This window comes from Bombus vosnesenskii, unplaced genomic scaffold, assembly GCF_011952255.1.
Source record: "Bombus vosnesenskii isolate JDL3184/JDL3185 unplaced genomic scaffold, Bvos_JDL3184-5_v1.1 scf7180000013295, whole genome shotgun sequence".
Classification (NCBI taxonomy): domain Eukaryota; kingdom Metazoa; phylum Arthropoda; class Insecta; order Hymenoptera; family Apidae; genus Bombus; species Bombus vosnesenskii.
Window position 1 is genome coordinate 3597117 of NW_022882946.1, and position 15693 is coordinate 3612809.

At 27.4% G+C, this 15693-nt stretch overlaps 5 protein-coding genes across 7 annotated transcripts; 4 read left to right on the plus strand and 1 right to left on the minus strand.

Annotated features, from left to right (window-relative positions):
* Nucleotides 1-670: 670 nt before the first annotated feature.
* On the plus strand, nucleotides 671-5371 carry LOC117233146 (probable ATP-dependent RNA helicase DHX34). Its single transcript, XM_033493162.1, has 15 exons — nucleotides 671-1358; nucleotides 1460-1626; nucleotides 1723-1929; nucleotides 2005-2137; nucleotides 2206-2354; nucleotides 2435-2667; nucleotides 2761-2947; nucleotides 3031-3225; nucleotides 3293-3502; nucleotides 3589-3957; nucleotides 4024-4199; nucleotides 4275-4385; nucleotides 4459-4580; nucleotides 4691-4949; nucleotides 5022-5371. The coding sequence occupies exons 1-15, from the start codon at nucleotides 671-673 to the stop codon at nucleotides 5293-5295; spliced, it is 3480 nt and encodes a 1159-aa protein (XP_033349053.1). The 3' UTR covers nucleotides 5296-5371.
* Nucleotides 5281-14724, minus strand: LOC117233147 (pyruvate dehydrogenase E1 component subunit beta, mitochondrial-like). Of its 3 annotated transcripts, none has more exons than XM_033493164.1 (3): nucleotides 14703-14724; nucleotides 7373-7486; nucleotides 5281-7144 (listed from the first exon to the last, which is right to left on the minus strand). In XM_033493164.1, the coding sequence occupies exon 3, from the start codon at nucleotides 6947-6949 to the stop codon at nucleotides 5459-5461; it is 1491 nt and encodes a 496-aa protein (XP_033349055.1). In that variant the 5' UTR covers nucleotides 6950-7144; nucleotides 7373-7486; nucleotides 14703-14724; the 3' UTR covers nucleotides 5281-5458. The 3 variants fall into 3 exon arrangements, with proteins under 3 accessions (XP_033349055.1, XP_033349054.1, XP_033349056.1); XM_033493163.1 differs by lacking the exon at nucleotides 14703-14724 and adding an exon at nucleotides 9888-9990; XM_033493165.1 differs by lacking the exon at nucleotides 14703-14724 and having other exon boundaries at nucleotides 6869-7144; nucleotides 7373-9374.
* LOC117233149 (succinate dehydrogenase assembly factor 4, mitochondrial-like) lies at nucleotides 10140-14044 on the plus strand. The gene is made up of 4 exons (XM_033493167.1): nucleotides 10140-10362; nucleotides 10461-10611; nucleotides 10691-10783; nucleotides 13719-14044. The coding sequence occupies exons 2-4, from the start codon at nucleotides 10515-10517 to the stop codon at nucleotides 13886-13888; spliced, it is 360 nt and encodes a 119-aa protein (XP_033349058.1). The 5' UTR covers nucleotides 10140-10362; nucleotides 10461-10514; the 3' UTR covers nucleotides 13889-14044.
* Nucleotides 12279-13504, plus strand: LOC117233148. Its single transcript, XM_033493166.1, has 2 exons — nucleotides 12279-13034; nucleotides 13405-13504. Exons 1-2 carry the CDS (start codon nucleotides 12301-12303, stop codon nucleotides 13406-13408), a joined length of 738 nt encoding a protein of 245 aa, XP_033349057.1. The 5' UTR covers nucleotides 12279-12300; the 3' UTR covers nucleotides 13409-13504.
* Nucleotides 14215-15022, plus strand: LOC117233151 (succinate dehydrogenase assembly factor 4, mitochondrial-like). Its single transcript, XM_033493168.1, has 3 exons — nucleotides 14215-14398; nucleotides 14487-14588; nucleotides 14697-15022. Exons 1-3 carry the CDS (start codon nucleotides 14281-14283, stop codon nucleotides 14834-14836), a joined length of 360 nt encoding a protein of 119 aa, XP_033349059.1. The 5' UTR covers nucleotides 14215-14280; the 3' UTR covers nucleotides 14837-15022.
* The last annotated feature ends 671 nt before the right edge of the window (nucleotides 15023-15693 follow it).

A 15693-nucleotide genomic window follows, 5' to 3' on the forward strand; every position in this document is an offset into this window, starting at 1 on the left:
TTAATAGTATTACATAACAATCACATTTGCAATCAAAATCATCGATATTTTAGGAATTGAAACAAAAAAAGTTTAATTTTTCAAAAGTTTTTGATACAAGAGAAGTACTGAAAATACTATTTAAATTATACGTATTTATGTATATGCTTTTGATTTCTTATATTTATATAACTTAATTTTAAGAAAAAAAATTAAGATAATTAAAGAATTAAATTTATTAGTATTGATTTCGTATTATTACCGACAAATGTTAAATATCAATATAATGAATGCAATGAACCAGTGGCTTTCTCTGAGACAATTAGATAAAAAATTGCTAAATCATAAAAAGATGTAAATATATTAATTTAAACAAACTTCGCTCATACAATAAAACAAAAAATATGAGCTGTAAAGAGGAAGTGTTTCATAGAAAAATGTAGATTGTGTTTTAAAACCTAAGTTCTATCTTCTAAGAGAGTCGACTATGTAAATATTTTGTAGTATAAAAAGTCAAATAAAAATCGATATAGCCTACATTTGTATAAAAAGTTGCCACTAGTAAAGCTGTAATAAATAATAAGTATAATTAATATTAACTGGTATCACAAATATAATTAAATATTATAAACGTACTGCTAAGGTTATGTTACATGAGACAATTTAAAACGCTGCTTTTCTTAATTAAAATATGAGTTCACGATACAAATCTAATAATAAATTTAGGCGTAAATATCAATATGATGATGAACAAAAGAAAAGTAAATACGATTCAAAATTACCATACAGTACAGATTATGATAAAAAAGAGATTTTAGACCAAAAAAGTGATTTTTCTCAAGAAATCACTAATAAGAATACCGAAGACTTTTATTTTAATAAATATAAGCATGAATTGAATAAAATATTCTCAGGAAATTTAAATGTAATCCAGGATACTGATGATTTTTGGAGATTTGTTAATAAATATGAAACTGTACAGAAAAAACTAAGAACACCAGATATTTTACCTAATTTTTCACTAAATACTATCGGTGTGCCAGAAACATACCACAAATTACATTGCATAAATTTCAAATTAAGTTATAATTTTAATGAATTATTTGCACGTGTAATGCCAGTTAAAGCATTAACAAAAGAACGCTTATTGAAGTTTCAGAACATAATTATTTTATATTTAGACTTTAAGCAAAAAGAAAAATTTGCCAAGTTAAAAAAACTCAGGAAATCACAAGTAAATCTACCAGTTTATCAATATAAACATGAAATTATTGAAACAATAAAACAGGAACAGGTAGTTATAATAGCTGGTGATACTGGTTGTGGAAAATCCACTCAAGTGCCTCAATACTTATATACAGCAGGTTTTCAAAAAATTGGTACATACAATATAAGTCTTATATTTAAGATTACAAATATTATATTGAACAAACTATAATTTTTCAAGAAATATTATGTTATAAAAAAATACTTTTTGTAGCTTGTACACAACCAAGAAGAATAGCTTGTATATCTTTAGCAAAACGTGTTGCTTTTGAAACATTAACAGAAAACTGCAATGATGTTGGTTACCAAATTCGTTTTGAAAAGCAAAGAAATCAAAATACCAAAATTACATTTATAACAGAAGGTCTTTTGTTAAGACAGGTAACAATAAGACTATAATAAATGTCTAGTAATATAGTTTACATGTTAAATGTTGTAATTGTAATATATATTTGATATATTGTATGTTTTCCATAGTTATCTGGAGAATTTGAATTATTACCTTATGATGTAATTGTTTTGGATGAAGTGCATGAACGTCACCTACATGGAGATTTTCTTCTTGGTATTATGAAATGTATTATTAATCAAAGGCAAGATCTAAAATTAGTACTTATGTCTGCTACGATTAATATTGAACTTTTTAATAATTATTTTTCAAAGGAAAATGTTAAAGTAATACAGGTATATTTATAATCATTTAACCGACAAACCCATTAAGAATAATATTATGATAGTATGTAATTAACTAATTTGTAGGTTCCTGGAAGGTTGTATCCTATTCAGTTATTGTACAGGCCTGTTACTATAGAAGATATTCGATATAAAAATGATAGATTCAATCCAAGTCCTTATATACAAATAATGCAAATGATTGATCAAAAATATCCAGGTAGAAGATTTTACTTTCTTACAAAAAAAATTAGTCACTTGTATCATAGTAATAATTGATATTTTCAGCTGAAGAAAAAGGCGATTTATTAATATTTTTAAGTGGAATGAGTGAAATTACTGCTGTTGTAGATGCAGCAAAAGAATATAGTCAAAAAAAAAATAATTGGATTATCTTAGCACTTCACAGCACCCTAGCTATTAGTGAGCAAGATAAAGTAAAATTTTTACATGTTTGCTTCAAAAAATTCATGTTTATAATCCTGATAGAACTGATGTCATATTTTCTTTTTTAAAGGTATTTGATTTTGCTCCTGAAGGAGTGAGAAAGTGTATTGTATCTACTAACATTGCTGAAACTTCTATTACTATAGATGGAATAAGATTTGTTGCTGACAGTGGGAAAGTAAAAGAAATGAGTTATGACCCATCATGCAAAATGCAACGACTCAAAGAATTTTGGATTAGCAAAGCTAGCGCAGAACAACGGAAAGGAAGAGCTGGTAGAACTGGACCTGGAGTATGTTATAGGTATCGTAGTCAATTATTAAACTAGAATATATATTTCGTAATATTCTCATGATTTAATGTACTAAGATCTTAAATCAAACAATTTTTTTATAGATTATACTCTGAAGAAGAATATATGTCTTTGGAAAAATACTCAACTCCTGAATTACAACGTGTACCTTTAGATTCCTTACTTCTACAAATGATTGCAATGGGACTTCCAGATGCACGAAAATTTCCATTCATAGAACCACCTTCACCAGAAAACATTGAAAATTCTATATTATCTTTAAAAGAACATGTTAATATACTTATATAAGTCACATAATAATCTATACACGCGAGTATGATTAATATAAATAAAGTAATATTTCGAATTTACAGGGTGCGCTAACGGATAATGAAAAAATAACATGTATTGGAAAAACACTTGCACGCTTACCTGTTGACATAACAATAGGGAAAATGTTAATAATGGGTTCTATTTTTCACCAAGTAGAACCAGTCTTGTCATTAGCTGCTGCCTTAAGCATACAAACACCATTTACAAATAGAGCATATAGGGATTCAGAATGCGAGGTAATAAAATGTAATTTATACATTTTTTACATATAAAAAACAATAATCTTGAAAAATAATTCTGAAGACGTCTAGGAAAAAATTGGAATCTGATCATGGTGATCCAATAACATTACTAAATGCATTTAGAGAATGGTTAGAAGTAAAACAACAAAGTTCTCAAGAATCCAGAGGTAGTGGTAACAGTAGTAGAAAATGGTGCAAAAGAAGAGGTTTAGAGGAACAGAGATTTTATGAAATGACAAAATTGAGAGCACAGTTTAAGGAATTACTTCAGGTAAATTATTAATTTTCTAATATTTCATATATCAATATATCAATATATCAAACTTTATTTAAAAATTAATTGCTTCTAACTAACAGGATTGCAAATTACTGAGGAGTCTCCCAGAACCAAATTCTTCTATGTCCAGTGCAGAACGTGCTATAAGACATGGAGAGCTTAAACTTTTAAAATCATTAAAAAGAACCTACAAACAAAGTGAACCTAGAAAGCGAAAACAATTAAAACTAGAATCATTTGATATTCAATTAGAAGATAATGATCATGATGATGGTGAAATTGACATAAAAGATATCGAATTTCGAATGAAAAATGATCCAAATCAAGTGCAAAATCTATTAACAGCAGCCACTGCATGTAGCTATAAAGATTTAACAATGTTAAAATTAATACTCTGCAGTGGTTTATATCCACAATTTGCATGTGCCGATGAATTTAATTATTGTAAGGTAATATTATCGTATATATTTAAAATAAATTAATTATTCGTCGTTACATAATATGAACTTTTGCAGACAACAAACGAGCAACTGTTTCATACAAAAGCAAAACCATATATTGCTTTACACCCAATGAGTTTCTTTGGAAATCATCCCCAAGTATTGCAATTGGAGGAAGCTGATATTGTATCAATACCAGGTTTTAAAAGTAAAACTGCCGTTAGTCCAAAACATACAATATTAACATATTTGTAAGTTCTTTTAATAATATTTTAAGATAGCATATGAAAACTTTTACTTTGATTGATCATATATTAATTTAACAGATCTCTTTTGGAGACAACAAAGCCTTATCTAGTAAATACACTTAGAATGCCAGCTGCACAAACATTACTTTTATTTACACGTGAAATCGACACAAATAGTACATTTTCAATGTATGTACATATTATATATAATGAAATTAAAAAAAAAATCTTTATTGAATTAATATCTGTTTATTTTTTATAGAATGATATGTGATTCCTGGTTAGAATTAAAATTTCCTATACCTGATAGTGGTCAGATTTTACTGATGAAAGCTACCAAATTACGACATAAATGGGATTTCTTATTAAATCAACAATTACAAGGTATTGAATGAAACATGTAAAAAATATTAAGTTAATATGTAATATTATAAATGTATTTATGTTGTAATTTCCATATTATATTCTAAAAGTAATACATAAATATTTTACAGATTCAAGTACCAGCAATGATGAAAATCAGGATTTCAGTGAATTTGAGTACACACTTACTCAGGATTTAATTGAATATATGCATACAACTGTTCCATATACACTAAAACGGCTTTTACCGGCTGATCTTAAAACAATATATGTGGGATGTGGTGAAAACAGCATATTGATAGATCCAAACCCTTTTCAATCAGATTTTGTAGTAATACCCAACTCAATTAAAGGAGGAGTTCGCGTAACAAACACTATTACATATAATTGGTAAATTAGTAATATATTTTTATAACAAAACAAAATAATATAAAGTAACCAAAAAGTATAATTTCTTTTTAGTGTGAAAGAAACTGAATGGAGTGATCGACTTTCTACAGAAATTTTAGCAACACAATGGCATTGTTCGAATTGTAACATGCAAGCAATTCTAACAAGCATAGAAAAATTACAACACCAACAATCCTGTGTTAAAGCAGATATAAAAGATGTTGAAAAACATGACAATATTAAACGTAAACCTAATGCACAAGCATATGAATGTCCTGATTGTGCACAAATATTATACTTAACACCAATTGAAATTCTTAAACATAAAAAATCTCATGTTAAATAAAGTATTTATTTGATAATATAATAATGTACATTAAATCTTATATTTCATTATAGAATGAAGCAATATCTTTCATATAGTGACATTTTACATTTTTTGTATATACATTCATTGTAAGTTTATAAATTAACTATATAATCTTTTTACAATATGTGCATATATAAAATTATGTCCATGGTAAAAAGTTTGAGAACATAAAACAACCTACAACTCCATATCCTATAAAATAGGAAAATATAAGTTTATCCTTCAAAGTATATTTCTTCTTTGTTAAAAAGAATACTTTCCACTTAGAAAATACATTTTCCTTATCATCATATAAATTATTATCATTATTAGGACATAAATAACACATTGACAAAGCACAATACCAATATATCAATGGACTTGCTGAACTTATTAAACGGGTGCTTACTTGAATGTGCACAAATAAAATACAGAAGATAGTTAAAAATAAACCATGAATAACAAATACTAACATTTCAGTTGGATACTTTTTTCTTTCAGTTTCTACATCATTTCCAATAACTTTAATAAATCCCAATGTATAAAAATACTTCTTATGTTCAAAAAAATATTCCTTTATACATCTAATCATAATATACAATATTGGAAATGCTAAAATAAAGTTTGGTATTTGTTTTATTTCATAGTAATTCAGAAATCCTATATTCCAATATCTTTTTTGTATGTAAGAATATGCCATTGGAATTTTTGAATGGCACCATTCTACATTACTATTACCAGGCAACACTAAATTGTTAACTATACTAAAATTAGTAATATGTTCAGGAATAAATGTTAGATTTAAATTAGGAGTACAAAACATAAGATAATTATATGTTTGTAACAAAACAAATGGAATTATTGATATAATTATTGTATTAAACATTAGACAAAATATTTTTAATGTACCTATTTTAGAAATAAATTGACAAAGTGTTTTTAATGAAAAGTTTACATTTTTTTCTGTATAAGTATGTAACAAATTTTGCAATTGATAATATATAGGGAAACCAATATTAACCATTCCATTAGATCTTGTAAGAATGGATAAACCTACTGGAAAAGATACATATGGATCTAATTTAATGGATCTTAACATACTGTAATATGATAAGTATGCAAATAAAGATTCTGAATAAACAGCTGAAAAGAATATGGTAGCTGGGTTTATGCAGTACAATATTGCTGCTTTATAAGCTACACTTGTTGATTTTAACACTGCCTTACTAAGATCATAAAATATAACAGCAGATTTTACAAAACATATAATATTAACTAACATAGCTGTAATAAGTATAGAACTATTAACATTTAATACAAAGAATATTTTTCTTATAGGAACAGAAATAATTCGAAGTAACATAGGATACAATGGATAGAAGGCCAATGTGTTCTCATATGTATAACCATATTTTGCAATATGCAAAAAGTATTCACCATCCCATCGTGTAAGACCACTAAATAGAAATGTTACTATACTGTCATATAATGAAATTTGTTCAGAATTATCAGTAGGAGCTTTAAATGCATCTGCATTGTGATCAGGACATATAAAATTAAAAAAGAATTGTAAACTTAAAACTATTATCCTACTAATTATTGCAAACCAAAAAACTTTCCTTCGTGCTTCGTACATTCTATTACAGCACATAGCAATATTTTGATTTAATATTGCATTAATTATACTTCTTCTATTAAAATTCAATTTAAATTCTTTTCCAGTTGTCAATATAAATTAATTTCTCTGATAGGCATTCTCTTACTATATGTAGACAGAAAGATTTTAAACGTATTATGTAACGTATTCCTTTCTCTCAAACTCATAATTGTTATATTATAAGTGTGGCTAAAAAAAAATATTTAAATTACATTATGTTAATGACCTTCTTCTAATTCTCATAATTTATTATATATTTTCTATTTATCACATATTTTTCCTTATTTTCCTTTATTTTTATTACATTAGTTTTCAATATACTAATTTATAAACTACCAAATATAAAAATTACATTTTTAATTAAAATTATTTCCTGCTTAATTATAATATTGTAATATTGTTATAAATATGACCTACCTAAGAAGCCAAGTTATAAATGAACTTCATTTGTACAGCAATCAGTATGATCACCAATATATTTCAACATTCAATATCCTGAAGGCCATCAGTACAGCATTGAATTTAAATATTCTGAAATCAACATTAGACACATACATATTGCAATTTTCAAATGAATCTTTTTTTTTTTTAGTAAGCTACACGATACAAGAATTTTTTAAAATTCAATTTAGTAATGCAATTATTCACCTGCTATCAGTACCCTAATAACTAAGAGTCATTAAATAAGAATATAATTTTTAAAGACATAATATACATGTGTTTATTTTAAATTCAGTTTTAAGATTACAAAAGCATGACTTTATTCTGCATATTCAATTTTATATAAATGCAATACTATTGCATTTGTATATACTTTTTCAGCTTTGGCTTATTACTATAAATATATTTTATTATACAAAAAAATGTTATCATATAAAAAAATTATACAATTTTTTTCAGACATGTAGCAGAGTTATATTTTTACACCACAAACTTTTTTAGCATAATCTACAATATGATGATCTTTTGGTGTACATTCATATTCGATATTTTCTGCATATGGCATAGGTACATCAATACCAGTGCAACGGACTGCTGGTGCATCAAGTTGGAAAAATATTGGGTTTTCCATTATTGTTGCCACAATCTCAGAGCCTACTCCACATATAGGCCAACCTAATTCAACACTCATAAGTCTGTGGGTTTTTGTAACAGATTTAAAAATTGTATCCCAATCTATTGGTCTAAGAGAACGTAAATTAATCACTTCTGCTTCTATCCCTTCTCCTGCCAGAATTTCTGCTGCTTGCATTGTATACAAGGTAGCTTGACCATGTGCAGTTAAAGTAATATCTTTACCAGGTTTTTCAATTTTAGCTTTACCAATGGGTATAACAAAATCTTTATCCATAGCTTCATCTGATACAGGAAATTGAACATTATATAAAACTTCACTTTCTAAAATTACAACAGGATCAGGATCTCGAACAGCAGCTTTTAAACTACCCCTATAATCTTCACAAGTTGTTGGTGACATAACTTTTAAACCAGGTATGCTCATGTACCATCCTCCAAAACACTGAGAATGTTGTGCTGCTAAACCTTTAGCATTACCATTTGGACCACGAAATACAATAGGTACAGGATATCTTCCTGCAGACATGTAAAGATTTTTAGCAGCAGCATTTACTATTCGATCAATAGCTTGCATTGAAAAATTAAATGTCATAAGTTCACATATTGGTCTTAGACCAGCAAGTGCTGCTCCGATGGCTAAACCACAAAATCCAGCTTCTGTTATAGGTGTATCAATTAATCTTTTGTCACCATATTTTTTCCACAGACCTTTTGTTACTTTATAAGCACCATCATATTGTGCAACTTCTTCTCCCAAAATAAATACATTTTCGTCTCGTGCTAATTCTTCGTCAAGAGCTGCATTTAATGCATCTCTTACAGTCATTTGTGTAACATATTTATAACTTTGTTTTTGTAGAATACGTATGTTTGACAACATAGTATTCCTTAAGAAGCATATGAAATGCATTTTACATCATAAAAATATAATTATAGTATATCATAAGTTGTATATTTTAAAACTATAAAATTTAAGACAAAACAATAATACATCTATTTTCCTTCTTTATATATTTCAGGTTAGACAATATACTTGTATAACGAATTGCATACATTAGGCACTAATTTTTTTACTTTTGGCAGTATATAATAAAAAATGGGTAAATAGTGATACATCAGACTACACTATTACTTATTAATGATTATTTTATTATTTAAAGACTTTTTTGTATGACAATCATATATAAAGATTATATAAGACTTAATAATTTCGATGTATTTTAAACTTCATATTGCAAAATACAAAACCACTTTTCCATGGCCTACTTAAAGGAATAAATGTTTTTGCACATTTGAGTACATATATATTCTATATTCTATATCAACTTCTAATAAAAAATCTTAATCTTAGAGACAAATATTAAAAGAATCGCATCAAAATTAATACATTTTGTAGCTGACATGATAAAAATAATGCAATTATGAAAAATAATGTTTCCAGTAGGAACATAAATCGACTTTTTTAGTGTCACAGTAACATACACAACAATTCGAAAATGGTTTTAAATACAATTTTAAATACAGCTAAAACTGTATGTTTGTATTCAACTTAACATCAAAATTGCATTTATTCTAATTTTTCTTTTTTTCACTAATCTCCCTCATTAATCTTCTTCTGTTCTAATTTTTTTAAAAGAGAATACCATATCATTTAAAATGTACGATGAGTAATACTGTAATAAACACATTTTATTAAATTATACAAAATTTGATAAATGAATTTGTAAACCTTTTCTAACCTATTCAGAAGAAAAAAAAGAATATTTAATTTATCTTAATTCTAATATACATATATTAAGTTTGAAATATTACGCGTTTTTATCAGTATTGTTATAATAGTAATTGATTAGATTACCTCTAGTATAAACATATCAACTAGACTTATTAAACTCTACTTTATTTTAAATTGATAACAAATAATGATATCACTATTGACAACAAAAACACTACTTTAAGAAGTCAAATGAGGAAATAAATTATTTTTAGTTTTCTTAAAGCTTATAATAAAGAAATGCAATATCTAATTTTTATTTTTATGTTTATTAATACATTATTTAATAGATTTAATTGTTACAATAAAATTTAAATAATGAAATCTAGTGACTACAGTTCTAGTTAACGGAATAGGTATAAAATGAGATCATATGAGATTTTAATAGTTATTTCCTTAACAATTAAATTCGGCTGTCATACAAGCTTTGATGTTTCACTGAGATATTAAATAGTCATTTTTATTGTGCCCACTTCTATGTTTATATAAAATTAAATGTATCAGTTTATTGTTTCACCACCTACTATAAGTGATATCTTCTGTATACTTTTTTAATGCTGTAAATATATATATAATATAAAGTATTATGTATGATAACAATTGTGCCATAACAAAATCATTAACAGTAATTTCTTATATATTCTTATGTAATTTCAGTATGGTATGATATACATAATCTCGTTTTAATCGTAGAAAGATATAAAGACTATAATGAATAAGGTTATGTTTACAAATGTTATAACTTTTAGTAAATTACTAAAAGTAAATCATGAAATTACAAAATTTCCAACTAAATTTCTACATATGCGTAAGTATTTTAAAAATTAAATACAATATCTGCAGTATTAAATACAATATAAAGAATAATGTGACAATTTTGGTTCTAGAATTTCAAATCCTCTTTTCAAAGGAAAATGAAATGTCTGAGAGTCCAAGAATGCGTGAATTTAGAAAAAAATTAAGAGAACGTACACCTATAGGTATTTATTTATCTTAAGGGGGTATTCTAGTCTAGAAATTTGAAAAAATCGAAAATTTTTTTTCATATTTCCAAAGTTTAGACATTCAAGAATATGCCCTTAAGGGGGTATTCTAGTCTAGAAATTTGAAAAAATCGAAAATTTTTTTCATATTTCCAAAGTTTAGACATTCAAGAATATGCCCTTAAAAGGATTTTTTAAAATTTCAATTATTTTATAAATTATAGCCATTTTTGTGACGCGGCATGTGCTCCGATCCGACCGGGACAAATGAGCAATAAACGGTAGACGCTGCCCGAGTACCTACGTATGAAAACCTTCATAAAATCATTACTGTATTTTATGCCTTTTTTAAGGTATTTTTAATTCAAGGCCAAAAAAACGTATTTTGTCGGAATTTTTTCATCTTAGTACTTATTTCAAGTTAGTTTTGAGCCAGCCTTTAAGCAACGTGTACGTGCTAACTCTGACAACGTTTTATAAATATTTGAAGCAAAAATTGTTTTATATATTGAGATTTTAGAAGTAAAATGGATAAAAAACATTCAAAATTCAGCTCTAAACGGGCATGCAGACCAAAGAAGAGAAGATTTTCCGGTAATCAATTTACTGTAGAAGAAGAAACCAGTTTCACTAGTGCATCTGCAGCAAAATTGAAAAGTTCGCAAGATGAAGAATTTTTAATTAATAACAATTACGGCTATTGTATTTTAGAATTTTTCTCTGTTTTTACCACACTTTCATTGTTAATTCTGTGTTCTACATGTAAGAAAGATATTAAATTTTCTCGTATAGCTGCTCATGGATTAGGGTTTAAAATTGCTATACAATGTAGGTGTGAGAAAGTACGGTATATTCAATCATCGCCTTTTATCAATAAAGCATTTCAAGTGAATCGTAGACTTGTAGTAGCTATGAGATTGTTAGGAGTTGGAAGTGAAGGTATCAACATATTTTGTACTATGATGGACATTTGCCAAGGCTTGACCATTAGCACATATTATAGCTGTCTTAACAATTTATACGTGGCCGCTTCAGCAGTTTACGATCAAATTATTTCAAAAGCTGTAAAAGAAGGAAAGGAATTAATATTAGAGTCTGATCCTACAGCTAATCCCAACCATTTGACTGTTTCCTGCGATGGTACCTGGAAAAAAAGAGGATTCAATTCTCTCTTTGGTGTTACTACGCTCGTTGGTAAATACAGTAAAAAAGTTGTTGATACCATAGTAAAATCTAGTTTTTGCCTAGATACCATAGTAAAATCAATGGAAACATAAAAAAAATTATTACATCAAGGCTTATGAAGATTGGTATGAAGAGCATGAGAAATCTTGTACCATAAATCGTAAAGGAAGCACCGGAAAAATGGAGGTTGACGCGATTGTTGAAATGTTTGAAAGGTCGAAAGCTAAGCATAATGCTAAATATGTCCGATACATTGGAGATGGTGACTCAAAAACTTTCAAAGGCATTCTTTATATTAACCCCTATGATGATGACCCGATAGTAGTAATATGGGTGCACGGTTGCGTAAAGCAAAAAAGGATAATAAAGGTATTGGCGGCAAAGGCACTGGTAAACTCACTGATGAGGTTATCAATGAATTATCTTTATACTATGGCTTGGCAATTCGTCGAAATCCAGATTCAGTTAAAGACATGAAGAGAGATGTGTGGGCAACCTACTATCATAAAATCTCAACCAACAAGAATCCTCAACACATGAATTGTTCACCTGGTTCATCTAGTTGGTGCAAGTGGCAAAAAGCTGTGGCCGACGGTACTATTGACGAATTTGACCATGAAAATTCTCCTCTAAATGACGACGTTTTAAAAGTAATAAAACCAATTTATGAAAGCTTATCAACTGATACTTTACTGGAACGATGTTTGGGTTCTGAAACCCAAAATAATAACGAATCGTTAAATTCATTAATATGGACTTTTACTCCAAAGTACATCCACGCAGGAACGCAGACAATTCAAATTTCCACTTCCCTCGCAGTATGTATTTTTAATGAAGGTTTTATACCCATATTAAAAATCTTAAGTGTCATGGGAATCACGATTGGCCCAGAAGCTCATGCGTTCGCAGTCGGGCGAGACGAAGTTCGCATCGAGCGCTCTGAACTCCGAGCTTCAGAGGCATCAAAGGAAGCTAGGACTGCTCGTCTCCATGAAAGAACTTCGGAGAATAAGCATTTTGAAGTAGAGGAAGGTTTGTTGTATGGAGCAGGAATCGCCGATATGTAAGTATGCTGTACCATTCTATGAGTAAAATTGCCGGAAACTTGTCTCAAAACTTTAAACGCGTTTTTCTCGAAACTACCTTTTTCGAGTTGGCGTGCACGATATCTCAAGTTCTAATGAACCGATTTATTTGAAATTTGGTATGAATGTTCTTTATAACATTCCTCTATCGTCTGAACCACGCTCAGATCAAAATTTTTAATTTTACTATTTTTTAAACATTCGGAATTGTTAAAAAAACATGCGAAACAAGAAACTTTCCTTCAAACGGCCGCCATTTTGTGAAAAAATGTTGTTTTGACTTTTCCAAGGTTCATGCTATAGCGGTATCTATACTAATTAAGAATCCGTTCGCATTTTTTGTTTCAGATGACCAAAAGGGTTGAAATCATGCACGCCAGGACACCCTTTTTTTTTGGCACCACCCACTTTGCCAGCTCATAACTTTGTGAATTTTGAGTTTTTTTCGGTGAATTTTTTACGTAATCTTAAAATATCAATAAACAAATTCTAAAAAAAAGGATAGCAAAAATATTTTTTGTTTCGTTTGTACAGAGCTTCAAAAATCGCCCGAAATTCATGCCTCTAGACTAGAATACCCCCTTAAGAAATTTATTAAATATATAATATTAATTATTCATAAAAATAGTGGTAGTAAAATAAAATTGTTTTACATGCAATAGAAAAATTGGAAGAACTGGAAGAAGGCAAACATCCTTATCAAGAAAAAGAACCATTGAAACCATTTCCAAATGATACTAATCCGGAAACAGGTGAAGTAGGAGGTCCACGTGGGCCAGAGCCAACACGATATGGTGATTGGGAAAGGAAAGGTCGAGTAACAGATTTCTAAATATTTTTTAGTGCATTGTATGTACATAAAAAATATAGTTTATACAAGATGTACAATTAAAAATATGTATAATTTAGCAATTTAAATTAGAATAAAAACTTACTGTGTATATGTATAAAGTATAAAATAATAAATATTATATTTACATTAAAAAAATGTAGCCTTCACTTTTAGAGAATCATGCTTTATTCTGTCATACTATACTTTTACAAACATTTTTAACTAATGGATAAACAATTAAGTATCAAATTACAATGATAAAAGGAAAATATAAAACACCTGACAACTTATATAAAATTGTATATATGTACATAGATTATATATACATATTTGTAAGAAATGTGTGTCAGAAGTATAACAAAAGAATAAGGATATTACAAGATATTACAAATATGGATATTTTGAAGTTAAAGCTCGTTTTGAAACATATTAATACCAGTATAGTCGATTCTATACATAAAATTTCTACAAAATCATTAATATATACTAAATCGAAAGAATTTTCAACAGGTATCTAACATAGATATAAGCCTTCGTTTGTAAAGCAATAATTTTGATAATTTAATATTGGATACTTCTTTGCTATATGCATACATAGGTAGTTTATTGCGAGTTAAAGAACCAGAGGCAAAAGGTGAGAAAAAAGAATCAATAAGAATGAAACAATTTCATAAAAAATTAAAATTGCAACCTATACCTAGTAAGTATAATTTGTAATATGTTACATGAAATAACAGTTAAAATTAATATGAGATTTGATTACCATAAATTTATAAGATACAATCATTATAAAAAAATATAATAATAGGGGTACCTCCAAAAGAACGTTTCGTGGACTTAGTACTAGTGGAAACTGATCCAAATAATGGAGAACTAATAACAAATAGCGAAAAAGATCCAACAAAGTGGGGGGATTGGCAAAATGGTGGGCGGGTGAGCGACTTTTAATTCAAAATTCTCATTTCAAGATATAAATATATAAAATATGATGAAGTAACACTTGATTTGTTTAAATTTATAAAATTTATTGTACTACTTGTAAATCTTGTTTGTTCATTAAATAATATTGCAAGTTTCTTCTACTCTTTTATGTACATATTTGTAAAAAAAATACACCAATATGTTGGCAGACAATACATCTTAATTGAACGACATAAATAAGCAAAAATAGATATAAAATTTAAAACATTTGTTTCAAATGTAATTACTGAAACTGTATAAAGAGATAATTAAAATATATTTCTTTTAAATAACGTCCTAGTTAATATGATCATCCAAAATATGTTTATGTTAAATATGTTTAATGATAGAAAATAATAGTTGAAAAGTAAGCAATATAATATAATAGAAATATTGTATAAGTAAAATATGATACTATAAGGACAAATATTTTAGGTTGCTATTTTATTTGAAACATTCTAACATGTTAATTAAAATATTGTTCACATATATTTTTTATATTATAATAAAAATAAAATACTATTTTCGTTTAATATATAACATATATTTAAAAATAACTAATTTCATTTTTTAATAAGAACAACCAGTTTTATTCATAAATGATACAGTAACAAAAATTGTATTTTTTTAAATTCAATAAGTTAACATGATGTAATGATGATATCTTTTTTATATAAGTCGATAATTTTTTTTAATGCAGTTGTAGACCACAGTTGTACGTTTTTATGTTTTACATTATAAACCGAATCTCAAATAAACAATTTTCATTACCTCCATGCATGTAATATACTTTGATTGTACAATAAGGAAGTTTTTATGTAATTTTTTTGGCATAAAAAATTACT

What these genes read in the sequence shown, in the direction of transcription:
- LOC117233148 (XM_033493166.1), top strand. Translation starts at nt 12,301, where the DNA reads ATGGGTGCACGGTTGCGTAAAGCAAAAAAGGATAATAAAGGTATTGGC.
- LOC117233147 (XM_033493164.1), bottom strand. Translation starts at nt 6,949, where the DNA reads ATGTGCTGTAATAGAATGTACGAAGCACGAAGGAAAGTTTTTTGGTTT.
- LOC117233149 (XM_033493167.1), top strand. Translation starts at nt 10,515, where the DNA reads ATGAATAAGGTTATGTTTACAAATGTTATAACTTTTAGTAAATTACTA. An exon ending in AACTAAATTTCTACATATGC is followed by an intron (nt 10,612 to 10,690) that starts GTAAGTATTTTA and finishes TTTTGGTTCTAG; the next exon opens with AATTTCAAATCCTCTTTTCA. An exon ending in AAGAGAACGTACACCTATAG is followed by an intron (nt 10,784 to 13,718) that starts GTATTTATTTAT and finishes TACATGCAATAG; the next exon opens with AAAAATTGGAAGAACTGGAA.
- LOC117233151 (XM_033493168.1), top strand. Translation starts at nt 14,281, where the DNA reads ATGGATATTTTGAAGTTAAAGCTCGTTTTGAAACATATTAATACCAGT. An exon ending in ATCGAAAGAATTTTCAACAG is followed by an intron (nt 14,399 to 14,486) that starts GTATCTAACATA and finishes ATGCATACATAG; the next exon opens with GTAGTTTATTGCGAGTTAAA. An exon ending in AAAATTGCAACCTATACCTA is followed by an intron (nt 14,589 to 14,696) that starts GTAAGTATAATT and finishes ATATAATAATAG; the next exon opens with GGGTACCTCCAAAAGAACGT.
- LOC117233146 (XM_033493162.1), top strand. Translation starts at nt 671, where the DNA reads ATGAGTTCACGATACAAATCTAATAATAAATTTAGGCGTAAATATCAA. An exon ending in AGCAGGTTTTCAAAAAATTG is followed by an intron (nt 1,359 to 1,459) that starts GTACATACAATA and finishes TACTTTTTGTAG; the next exon opens with CTTGTACACAACCAAGAAGA. An exon ending in TATTATCTTTAAAAGAACAT is followed by an intron (nt 2,948 to 3,030) that starts GTTAATATACTT and finishes TCGAATTTACAG; the next exon opens with GGTGCGCTAACGGATAATGA.